Source organism: Mustela nigripes, chromosome 13 (genome assembly GCF_022355385.1).
Source record: "Mustela nigripes isolate SB6536 chromosome 13, MUSNIG.SB6536, whole genome shotgun sequence".
NCBI classification, from domain to species: domain Eukaryota; kingdom Metazoa; phylum Chordata; class Mammalia; order Carnivora; family Mustelidae; genus Mustela; species Mustela nigripes.
The window spans coordinates 62,756,816-62,769,813 of NC_081569.1; the positions used below are offsets into that span (position 1 = coordinate 62,756,816).

General features: G+C 42.5%; 1 protein-coding gene across 5 annotated transcripts in view; it reads right to left on the reverse strand.

The window, feature by feature from the left end:
* The window catches only part of FRMD5 (FERM domain containing 5), a 308,724-nt gene extending 296,874 nt beyond the window's left edge, over positions 1 to 11,850 (reverse strand). For all 5 annotated transcript variants that reach the window (XM_059372713.1, XM_059372712.1, XM_059372711.1 and 2 more), the window contains exon 1: positions 11,536 to 11,850. In XM_059372713.1, the coding sequence (XP_059228696.1) occupies positions 11,536 to 11,637 (102 nt within the window). In that variant the 5' untranslated portion in view covers positions 11,638 to 11,850. The remainder of the gene's footprint in view (positions 1 to 11,535) is intronic.
* Between the last annotated feature and the right edge of the window lie 1,148 nt (positions 11,851 to 12,998).

Here is a 12,998-nt window from a genome sequence, read left to right on the forward strand (position 1 = left end):
CACCCACTTGCTCTCTCTCTCCCTCAAATAAATCAATAAATAAAATCTTGTTTTAATAAAGAAAAGAAATAGTAATATAAGATTTATTAAATAAGTGGTCTTAAGTATGAATTAGCATAAAACAAAGGAGATTGTACGAGATGGACAGAAAAGCTATGATGTAAAGATGGTAGGAAATAAAACTGTAGAATTCAGGAAGTGAAGAGAAAGTTTTCTTTTTTCTTATTTTCTTTCAACCAGGAACTAAAGATAATTTATGTGAGATATATTCTTAGTAGGAATATAGAGTATTCCTACTCCGTAATATTTTATAATGACATAGTAAAAGACCTAATTTGCAGCAAGACAATGTACTATCATTATATCTGTCTCTTAAAAATTATCAGCCTACTGTACCAATATCAAAAACTGGAATATGAGCCTCTGCCTTTGGCTCAGGTCATGATCCTAGGGTACTGGATCAAGCCCCAATCAGGCTCTCTGCTCAGCAGGGAGCCTGCTTCCTCCTCTCTCTCTGCCTGCCTCTCTGACTACGTGTGACCTCACGCACGCTCTCACTCTCTGTCAAATAAATTAAAAAAAAAAAAAAAAAAAAACTAGAATATGAGAAATGCATTCTCTTTTGCCATACAAATTATTAGAAAACAATTCTTAGATGTAATTCCGGTACTATGGGTCCTTATTTGAATATGCTTATCTAAATTATCCAAGGTATATTTAAAAATAAGCAAATAAGTATTGTTTTTCAGATCAGCAATGCTGCTTATAAAATCTGACACTGCCATGGTTGGTTCAGTATCTTATGACCTGAAGCGACACCAAGCCAATGCCAATTCACTTTAAAAAAAAAAAAAAAAAAATTTATTTCACATAATAGAATCTGAAGCTAAGTATAAATTAAGTTGAACTGTAGTACTAGACTACCTTGTGTTTTGATCAGATTTTTAGCTCTCAAAAGCCAAATTTCTTCTGAGTGGTCTCCCAAAGAACTGATGGGTTATTCTATTGCAGGGATGAGAGTGTACTGTGAGATTGCCTTATAACATCCCAGGCATCAATGCTGGTCCATGGGATCCTTCTGACATACAAACTTCCAATTCCATAATAACTCTGGGGGATTCTGGATTTTTCTAGAGGCGAAAATCTGAAAGAAGGCAGGCTGAATGTTTTCATCAGTCCAAATTATCCCCTAGAAGTACTTGAGACCCTTAGACTAATTAATTTTGCTTCCCTGTGTTGTGATCAATGTTCTTACCTGCTTGGCTCATGTCTGATAAAACAATCTTAGTGGCATCCTCTGCCTACCGTATATGGAATCCTTTGGTACTTGTGAAGACAACTCTTCCACTAGGGTGTCCTCAAAAATAGGCTAAGGCCCAGCCTAGAGGCCCCTGAGGTAAATCAGGCAATATGGAAATAAAGTTTTGCACCTGCCTGGAGGGAAAGAATAATTTGCCTGACCATGGAGTGCCTGAATGGACTACCAGACTATGAGGGTTCCAAATGATTTGGCTTTTTCCTACTACAAGTTCAATGAAAGTGGCCAGACATTTGAGTGTGCCCTGGGGCATGCCCTTTTGATGTACCACTATTTCTTTCAGGTCTTGGGCCTGTGGGCCTTTGCTAATTTATCTGGCTCCCATAATGCCACTTCACAGCAAGCCTCCTTAATCTCTCCAACAAAGTGGAGTGCCTGTATTGTCAGTCATTCCCCTATTCATCAGTCTTTAAACCATCCCTTCTTTTTCTCCTTTTCCAGAGCAAAATAACCTATTAGCATTGGCATTCTGCCGAACATTGATTGCCTAAATGCCAAAGAGTGCTTTCCTGGAGGTTCCCATCCCCAAAAGGTCTAGCCTGGCATTGTGTGGAGTGCTCAAAGTGCACCCCGTGTCGGGCTGGGAACTTCAGAGCTGGCAGGCAGGGGTTCATTGGGGAATCCAGGGAAGCACTCCACCATCCTCTAGAAAAGCAATTTTGGTGGCCACTTAGGTTTGGTAACAGAGGGGCAGAATTGTGCCTTTTAGGGCTCACTGGTCACATTTCTTAACTGTTGGCGCACCATTTAGGCTGTACTGTATCAGTCCCAGGATTTTCAAACACCAGCTGAAAGCTGGGATTTGATACTTTGTGTATACAAATAAGCTGATGCCAGAGATGAGGTCCCTCAGAAACAAAATTCATATGCATAGTTACTGCAGCCTCAGAATTAAGAATGATACATGAATCTACCCCTTCTTTATATGATGCCATTGCTTTGTGAAGAACCTTAATTTGTGTTGTACACTTTTGGAGTTAGATTTAACTCAACACCCGCTTTATGTTTTAATTTAGTTTAGACTAACTCTTCTAAGCATGTCAAGAATGATTGAAATTTGCTGACAGCCATCTTTCCTAAGCAAGTAGTTTCTGTTATTTGACTCAACTGTACCGGAGTAAATCAGATAAACATAGTAAAGGAAAGACTAAATATATTTGGCTTTACATTTTTAGCTTTCCTACCTTGAAGTAGCCTGCTGTTGCCTCAGCCTGGAATGCCCTTTACCCATCCCCACAGCCCATTTTCTGCTTTTGGCACTCTTTCATGACCTAGTTCAAATCTCACCTCCTTTGAGAAATATTTAGTAATTTTGAGTCCCCCATATTTGCACTGCCACAGCATACCACCTTGTCTTAACACTGAATTCTATGACATTTATTTTTTGCTATTTACATGTTTGCAAACAGGGGCCTTCCTACACCCCCAGTGCTTCAAGTTGTGAAGATGATTTCTTTGAAAAACAGTATAGAAATATAATTTTCTTTCCAGGTCAGGAAGGACAAAAATAAAACCAAAAAATACAAGAGCATCAAATTGGAATGATGACCTGTTGTAGAATCTTTAGAATCCTGTCCCCTTGAAAACGGTATGCATATCTGCAAATAACCTAACCTTTACCTTACAAAGGTAGAGAATCAGTTAAGGCCATTCAGAAATAAATCAAAAGGTAGAAATATGGGATTCACTCTTGGCTTCTCTTTTTCCCTCACTTTTTATAATGAGTCAACAAAACTCATATGTGTATGTCATACAATATGTGTATGACCCAGTTGTAGTGATTCTCAAACCTGAAAAAGCATAAGAGTCACCTGAAAGATTTGTTAAAACAGACTGCTGATGGGACGCCTGGGTGGCTCAGTTGGTTAAGCAGCTGCCTTCGGCTCAGGTCATGATCCCAGCGTCCTGGGATCAAGTCCCACATCGGGCTCCTTGCTCCGCAGGGAGCCTGCTTCTCCCTCTGACTCTGCCTTCCACTCTGTCTGCCTGTACTCGCTCTGCCTGTACTCGCTCTCTCTCTCTTACAAATAAATAAATAAAATCTTTAAAAAAAAAAAAAAACAGACTGCTGAGCCGCATCCCCCACATTTCTGATTCACTAGGTCTGCAGTGGGGCCAAAAACTTGCATTTGTTAACAAGTAACCAGGTGAAAATGATGCTGCTCATCCAGGAACCACTTTGAGAACAATTGTTTTCTTTAAATCATCCCCTATTCCATTCTTCTTTTTAACAAGGTTCACAATTTCTACAAAGGGAAAAAAAGCCCCCTGAGTTGTGACACAGTAAGGTGGTTCAAATAAGGCATAAAAATAGCTAGGTTTGGTCCTGATCTAGAACCGTTTCCCTTGGTGGGCAGGGGGTTATCTAAGGCTTTGAAATGATCATTAACAGATAGGAATGAGTCCTAAAGCATTTCTGGAGTGGTCCAAGGCATCTCTAAATAAGGACCAGCTGATGAGGTCATGATAATGCAAGGAGTCAGAAGTAGAGGAGGGGAATGAAGGCTATAATCACTGTCAAAGGGGTGTTTTCTGTAGACAAGTGAATGGAGCTATTGTACACAAACTCAGTGGTTGCCAAGCATGTGGTCCAATTAGCTTGACTGTATGAGCATGGCACGGAAGGATCTCCTCAGAGGACTGGATTCACACAAGTTGATGTTTAGTACACAGCAGCAAGCAAAAGCCTGAAGAATTTGAACCTGAGGAGTTTTATAAGTTCCTGCTTTCCAAATATAGGATATGATACAATTAGATTGGGAAGCCTACAAAAGTAAAACACCATCCTCAGAAATAGTACAGCATTTACAGTTGGTGAAAGACCAATACAGAGGATCTTGCTCAAAATATTGACAACAATGAGAATGGCATGGTACCTTAGGTGGCAAGAGGTCCACAACTTAAATCTAAGGGTTAGCCTCCAAGAGAAACTTCTTTCCCTACTCTACTTAAAATGTTTGTACAAGTTCATAAAGTTGTACTGGCCACCTAGATCCAGAGTCTTAAAGGAAGGGGAAGTCTGCTTTTATGGCTAGAATGAACATGTAACAAGATGTTTTGCTCTCTTAGGGGAACACCTTTCACTCTGCAACATAGGTATGGAGATGCTTCAGTGCTCTTCAAAGTTCTCAGCTGCATGAGAGAACCATTCAGGGGGAGGGTTTCAGCCCCAAGTATCCACGCCCGAAAACAGGGGCAACAACCGCCACCTGGCCTCCAGAAGAGCAACATTCTCCTCCCTGAGCACCACATAAGATATAGAAGCTGTAAGGTTGTTGCCAATGTTGCAAGAGATTCACATCTGTTGTACCAGCTCTGGCTACACACAGCTGAGGAAGAGTGACCCATAGGAGGCTGCTCCAGGAAACAGGATCTGCAGAGTCAGAATGTTACATATGAGGCTATCAGAAGGTGGATGCCGCTTAACATAGACATAATTAGAAACAGGTTGGGAAGTATGGTTCTCTTCCAGTTGGGGCAAGAGGTTAGAAAATGAGGCTGGGAGGAGGTTTCCTGTGGTATTGATTTAGGGGAAAGGCATGAAGGAACTTTCTATAGCTGTGGTGAGCCCAGTGTTCAATATCCTAATTCTGTCAGACTTCCAACACCCCCATGAGCATTCATTGGATCTAAGCCTTCCAAACCTGCAGAGATGGTGGGGAGGGGAGACCTCAAAGGCCTGAAACCCTAAGAAACAAACCAAAAAAATCAAGAAAGCTCTAGATCACAAGAAGCTCTAGATCTAATTCAACAAGAGATAACTGCAAAAAGTTATCAGAGACCTCAAAGGCGCCATAAAATACCATATTTACATACCATACTTCTCACCAGGGAGAGGGGCTGCAGAGCAAAGTAGTTGGGAATCTGATGGGTTGAAACTATAAAAAGCCTTATACAGTTGTTAGAAAATGCTTATTGTTTTCAGGTACAAGAAATATTAAAATATATTTTTTAAAGATTTTATTTATTTATTTGACAGAGAGCTGGAAAGCACAAGCAGGAGGGGAGTGGCAGAAGGAGAGGGAGAAGCAAGGTCCCTGCTGAGCAGGGAGCCCAATGTGGAACCTGATTCCAGGACTATGGGACCATGACCTGAGTGGAAGACCGTTGCTTAATCAACTGGGCCATCCAGGCACCTCAAGGCACAAGAACTTTTAAACTGTTGGAACTAACACAGCCATCATGGAGCACAATCAAATCAGAACAAATATTTATTGAACTATAACCATAAGACACTGTGGTTTAAACTAGGCTTTCAAATTTATACCTTCCTCTTACTCCTTTAAAAATTCTAAAGTATAATCTACTGGAAAATAGGTATTAAAATAATCAAAATATTTTGCCAGAGTGACTACAGTATCTAACTACTATAGTATCTTACTAATTAAAGCCTTGCTTATTTTGGGTTGCGCATTTTAATACCTATACATAAACCACTACAAATATAACAAAAATGACTTTTTTGGTCTTCAGGTTGTCTGATTTTATCTTGGCAAACATCTTTTTATTTTTTTTAAGTGTGATATTAATGCTAGCACAGACATGATCAATGAGTCTCTGGGCAATTTAACAGAAGACTCAAAACCCACATGCTCTTTTATTATACACTATGTTGAATTGCCTCATCCAGCATATTCATTCCTAGCACTTAATAGAATGCAAATTCATACAAATACCCTTGAGTAAAATCTGCTGTGGTGAATGCTTCTAGGTTTCTCTTGGATGCCACTGACACTTCCTTAAACCAAACTTTTTCAGTAAGAGAAAGAATGAGAGCACATCTAGAATTTACCTTCTGTCCTAAAAGGTTGATCTGCATTAGTTTTATACAATGAGCTAAAATTTTAGCATACAAATTAAGAAATAGAATACAAGTGCTTTCGGGATTCTAGAAGGCTAATTTTGGAACTTAGTTTCAATATTAGAGTCTGACTTGCTATTGTAACAGATTCTGAGACACCATAATTACTTTTCAAAACAAAGTTTTTAAAAGAACCAATATTCGTGAAAATACAACAGCTTTGTCTTTTTCTGTGGATACAATTACCTTAATTCTCTAACATCACTTTTGCATTAATGAAACCAAGGATTTCGCTTACCAAATATAAAGTAGAAGTTCTTAGAAAAAGACAAATCACTGTAGGTCCTTGATTTCAATGCCCCTCTAAAGCCAAAGGATAGAAGGAAAGCAAACTTGAACTCTTGAATTTTACTGTTTTTAAAGATTTTATTTATTTGAGATAGAGAATGAGTGGAAAAAGGACAGAGGGAGAGGGAGAAGCAGGGTCCTGCCTAAGCAGAGAGCCCAATGTGGGGCTGGATCCCAGGACCCTGGGATCATGACCAGAGCCAAACGCAGATGCTTAACCCACTAAGCCACCCAAATGCCCCCTGAACTCTTGAATTTTAGAGAAGAGTTCTACAACAGAATCCAGTTATTCTAGCCTTGGATTTTATGATTTCACTGAGATTATCAGGAATCACTCTTTTACGATTTTATTTGTTTGAGAGAGGGAGAGAGAGCACGAGTAGGAGGGAGGGGCAGAGGGGGAAAGAGAAGCAGACTCCCCGCTGAGCAGGGAATGCAAAGAGGTCTTGATCCCAGGGCCCTGAGATATGACCTGAGCAGAACAGAAATCATTTTAAGGAGGGGCACCAGGTGGCTCAGTCCAGTAAGTGCCCAATTCTTGGCTTCCACTCGGGTCATGATCTCAGGGTCAAATGACAGAGCCCTGAGCTGGCTCTGGCCTGACTGGGGAGTCTGCTTAAGGTTCTCTCCCTCTCCCTTTGCCCTTCTCCCACATTCGCATGGCCACATACTCTCTTTCTCAAATAAATAAATAAAATCTTTTAAAAAATCATTTTAAGGAGACTTATGGTTTATTTTCAAAAAAAATTTCTCAATCCTATTTTTTATTTGATAGAACAAGGCACAAGGTATATTAGTCTGTTTAAATGAGAAAGACAACTATCATATGATCTCCCTGATATGAGGAAGTGGTGATGCAACATGGGGCCTTAAGTGGGTAGGAGAAGAACAAATGAAACAAGATGGGATTGGGAGGGAGACAAACCATAAGTGACTCTTGATCTCACAAAACAAACTGAGGGTTGCTGGGGGGAGGGGTTTGGGAGAAGGGGGTGGGATTATGGACATTGGGGAGGGTATGTGCTTTGGTGAGTGCTGTGAAGTGTGTAAACCTGGTGATTCACAGACCTGTACCCCTGGGGATAAAAATATATGTTTATAAATGTTATTATTTGTAATGACATTAATGAATAATTTTTTCTTTACTGTGAAATAAGCATTATTATTACCATTTTACAGATGAAGAAATTAAGGCACAGACAGGTGAAATAACTTAGGGAGTCAGAAGAAATAGAAGGAACAAAAGATGGGATTTAGAGACAAATTGATCATGGTTTAAATATAGTACAGCCACCTACTAGCTTTGAATGGATGAAGTTCCTTCATCCAAGCCTTTTATCCGTAAAATGAAAATAATACCACCTATCTCTCAAATAGTTGATGGAAGGTATAGTACAGAAAGCATAGTACAGATGGCCATTCAAGAAATATCGGCTCTCCCACCAATCCACAATCCTATTTTCTTCAGCTGGTACAATGGGTGTATAATGAATCCATATGCTGTTGTGAGGTAAGTGAGAAAATAACACATGCAGGGCGCCTGGCAAGTACGGGACTCAATACATTTGTTCTCTCCCCCAATATTGCCTCCCTTACCCTAGGTCCCACAGTTACTGAATGGCTGAGACACAATCAAGCCACGATCTTGGTTGCACTCTATAACTGTTTCTGTCCACATGTATTTTACTTATAGTAGTACCTCATTACCTCATTTAACTGCAAAAACAAATTGAAGCCAGCTGCTGCCTGATCGGTTATTATTTTAATGTGCTCCCAGTAAAATCAAATTCATTTCTAGGACAGCTTTACTTTTCAGTAAGCAGAAAAAAGTGGTAAGTATTTCTGACTTGTAAATATGTATTTTTGATACATATTTCTACTGGCTTTTCTGTAATATATATTCTTAGTATTTTATAAACTATTATAACTCAAGAGATTGTTAGAAATCTATTACTTAGGATATTAGCATTCAAATGACTTCATTTGATATGCTGAGTTCAAAGATATTATTAGGTAGTCTTTTTATTTTTTCTATTTGCACCCAAATTAAATAACAAGTAGGGTAGTAAATGCAGTAAATAAATGTAAATATTCATAAATGAAACAGATGTGTGAAAAATATGGACCAGATCTGCATTTATGAGGCAATGACCTTCAAATCTGGCAGGAAGCTGTTAACAATGTTCTTCACAGGGGAGCAATTATATTACAGCCCTCCTATGTATACTTCATTTCTCAGGATCTACAAATATATTGGCATATCAGAAAGAATAGAATAGGCTGGTAAATGTGGCAATATTCACTGGAGGGATATAAGGCATTTTTCCTTACCTTAATAATCACATTCTAAATGCCAAATCAGTATAACTGATGCAATATGAAAGGCAAGACCAATACTTAGAATTTCCTACAACTGAAATTTACTAAATGTGGCTATTATGGCTCTAACCCAGGGATACATTTCTGACTCTCTAATACCCTAACTATTCTCTGATTATCTCAAGAAGTACTGAAATCTTTCTAAAATATATACATTATTTAAAGAAAAACATGGCATACCATACTTTAAGGAAAATGATTCCAACTTATTACCAAAATTTTTTTAAAGTATACTGTACAGCACTTCCTAAAATGTTAAAAATATTGCTTTAACCTAGTAAGTAGCTCACAGTTCATTTCCATACTGATTTATAAGACTTTATGTCCAATGTCGGACAAATAAGTGCATGCACAAATACAACCGCACTCACACACTACAGAAATGTATAGGGGGGAGAAAGTTGCTAAGAAAAACTCAATCTCCAAAAGCTCAAAAAAGCTATATGCACAAAATATGAATTTCACATAAGATCCTGTCTTTTTGTTGTTGTTAACCTTTCCTCACATTGGGTAAAAACAGAAGCAAGTCACAGTAGTGGTGCCAAAGACTGACATTACATAAACTTCAGAATTCCTTTGTTTTTTAATTTTCCTTAAATAATCACAACACACCATCATTAACATGTCTAGACAGTGGACACTCACTACAGTATAGTCCTGTTACACCAAGCTTAATTTTCTTATGTGGCCTAAATTTTTATAACACATTAAATTGTAATAATGTAAAACCAGTAGAAAAATAAACACAACCATAGCAAGATATAACAAGCATAAACCCAGTAAGTACTGTTTGACTTAAAAATATTATTTTTCTCAACACTAATAAAGATTTACCCACAACTATAATACCAATCAACCAACCTCAGAGTTTCCACCAACTGAGAAAAGTAACGAGTTGTCTTATTTGATACCTCAAAATCGCTGGTGGAATGATTATGTGAATTGCGTTTCAATTGTACTCTATACCTTGGCAAAAGTTAATGACCTGCCCCAGAAATTTTATTTCACCATATATACCCCAAAGTATTTTTAGGACTCACAAAGTCTAAATCTCATGCTGCCCTTGATAGGTTATCCTATACATGCTTTAAATTTTAAAACAAAAAGATAAAGGCTTTAAAAGCTCTAGACAATGTATTCAAATGGTGACTACGTCGTCAATGCCTTCTCCTCCCCCACCCAAAACCAAAAAAGAACTGTACACCACACATAATGATACAATAGAAACAAAAAGTAGCATGCCACTCATTCAGTAAGGAAATAATACAGAGCATCTATCATATTCAACTGCAAAAATCCTTTCACTTGATGGCTAGCATCGTTATGACTGTTTAATCTTTATTTAAGTGGCCTTAAAGAGATTTTGCTCCCTTTCTCTGCCCTCCTGGATCTTTGGCAGCAGTCAGCACTTATACCCAGAGGTGGTTTGGGGAGTGGGAGAAAAGGGAAAGTAGAGAGACGGCTGAAATGAACACAGAGTCAGCACAGAGCAGCTGCTCTCACCCACTACCCAGCGTCTTTCTCACACACCGCTATTTTCCGCGGTTGAGCATTGTCAGCAAAAAAATAAATGGGGGGTTGAGGGGGGCGGGAGACAAAGAGGGTTGGACCAGAGGCCGACAGTTTTTGTCCGCCACATCTGAGGCGAGAAGCCCCCCTCTGGTTTCTTGCTGCAAAGGCAAGGGATCAGGTGAGACCCCTCCGGGTCCAACTCAATTTGCTTCTCCTGAAAGAGCAGTTTCCGGCAGCGAGCGCAGGATCCTTCGGCTGCTGAACTAAACACCGGAGCATTATCAATGCTCCTATCTCTGACTTTACAGAGGAGGAGAGAGGGCTGTGACTGCATTCCTGGGAAAGACTACTACTCCAGACTTGCCACACGGCAGTAGTGAAAAAACATAAGCAAGAGGTTGTAAAAATCTCTTCCAAAATATCAGGTTCTGAAGAAATGCTGCGAAGCATTAACGTATTGTTGGCGTTTTTTTAAGTCACCCATTCTTTCTAGCCACGGTCAACCCTCAAATCTCTGGTACTTGTTGCTAAATCTTTGCCTCACATCCCCCCCCCCCCCAATTGCCCAACACAATGAGATCTGGGGAGCAAAAGGCGGGAGGGGGGGGGGCCTAATCTCGAGAACCCAGAGGGCTGGTCTCTCTTCCATAGGCCACTCTGCACGGGCTGCGCGTTCACTTCTACCTTCTGAGAGCTCTGACTCACAAATGCCGGGGAGGGGTGGGTGGTTATGACATTCAGCATTATCCTTCCAACCAAAGATAAGAAACGCCGGCCAGCGGTCCTTGCCTGGCCAGAGAGCCGAAGCCTGCGCCCACCCGACGGGGCGGCCGGGGTAGGAGCCTCCCGCCCTGCCCGCCTCCTGCGGATGCCCGCGGAAGATGCTCCCCACCCGGGCAGGCTCGAGTAGCCAAGATAGGGCGCCCTAGCCCTGGGAGAGGGCAGGGAGGGTGCTGGGGTCCGGGACGGTGGGACTCTCACCGCAGCTGCGCCGTGCGCCCGGTACCCCGCCCCGGACCAAGTCTCGGGCGGAGGCGCTCTGCACCCGGGCCGTCCGCCGCAGCCAGGCACGGACAAAGCACTGGGGTCTGCGGCGACCCCGGGCGGCGGCCGGGGGCCAAGTTAGCCAGACTCAGGGGACGCGGCGGTCCCGCGAGCAGGGCGGCACGGCACTGACCTGGATGGTGCAGGTGTACTCGCTGTCGTCCAGCAGCCGCACGGTGCAGCTGTACTCGCGCTCCAGGCTCCTGCTGCTGCCGCTCATCAACCTGCTCAGCATCTTCCCGCCCGGCCGCCCGCCGCCGGGAGAGACGCGGCAGCGCTGCGGACCCCGGACCAGGCGCCCCTCAGCCGGGCAGCTCCGCGCGGGCCCCCGGCACCTGCACCATCACCCCAGTCCGGTCGCGGCCGCTGCCTCCTGCTGGCCCAGCTCCTCCTCCTTCTCCTCCTCCTTCACCGCCACCGCCTCCCCCCAACCCAGAGCAAGCGCCCCGCTCTCTCTCCTCCGCGCCCCACTCCCCATGCCCAGCTCGTGGGGCGGGGCCTCGGCCGAAAAAGGGCCAATGGGGGTCAGCGCGGCGGAACCGAGTGACAGACGGTAGAGCCAGGCAAAATAGGGAACTAAGATGATGGACAGGTAGCTGAAGCAATCACGGGAAAGCAGTCGAACAGAACCTTGCGGGACCAGCCCTCTGGCGTCCCAAACGAGGGGCTCCTCTCCTCTCTGCGGTTCCTCCAGAAGCTGTTTCCCCTCCCCCGGGCCAGGTGTGGGCACCCAGCCGGATAAATATCTGCTGCATGGAATACGTTTAGACTGGGCTTCAGCGGTCAGGTCCCACACTCTGCAACGCCACGAGTCCCGCCCTCTCGGGAGCCCGGGCGGTGCGAGATAACGATCACTGCACCTGCAGAATGCAGGCACCTTCCGCTCGGGACTAGGCAGCTGCCCCCACCTGAGCTTTACCCGGAGTCGGCCTGGCGGGCCTGTCTGCTCTGGTGCTCTTATTTTGGAGAACATCTGTTTTACTGGAGCTACTTAAGTAAAAACCGTAGGGTTCGCAAGGGTTTTTAAGCACCTGGGTTTAACCCGTCGGAAACCAACCACTCTAACACCCTATGCCTCCCTTCTATTTTCAGAAGACAAAAGGAAGAGATTGAGGTGTGCTCCTTTAGCCGGTAGGGTGCAGAGGCAGTGATGGGTCCTTTCCTTGCACCTTCAGAACTAGAATTACCGTATCTCCAGACTTCTCAACAAAACACCAGAATGTGTCAGGAGGTAAATATCGCAAAGAAAAAAAAAAAAATAGTCTCCTGCCCTTTGTGACCCTACATCTAAAGACCTCATGTTCTTTATGAAAACTTCACCAAAAAACAATATTCTCCCTCAAAATTTTTTGATGGAAGGAAATGTTATATGAAAGAATCCTATCAACCCAACATTAATGCTGTAATAAGTGTATTAATTGAAAAATAATGCAATGTGCATAATTTCATATTATTTTCATTTATAGTGGTCGTGTTTATGGGGATAACACACATAACAAAGATGAAACCCTACATTAATTTAGAAAACATCTGACCTTTAAAGTAGGTCCCCACCCCCCACCCCTGGCCTGGGGCGGGGGGGGGGGGGGGCCCTGC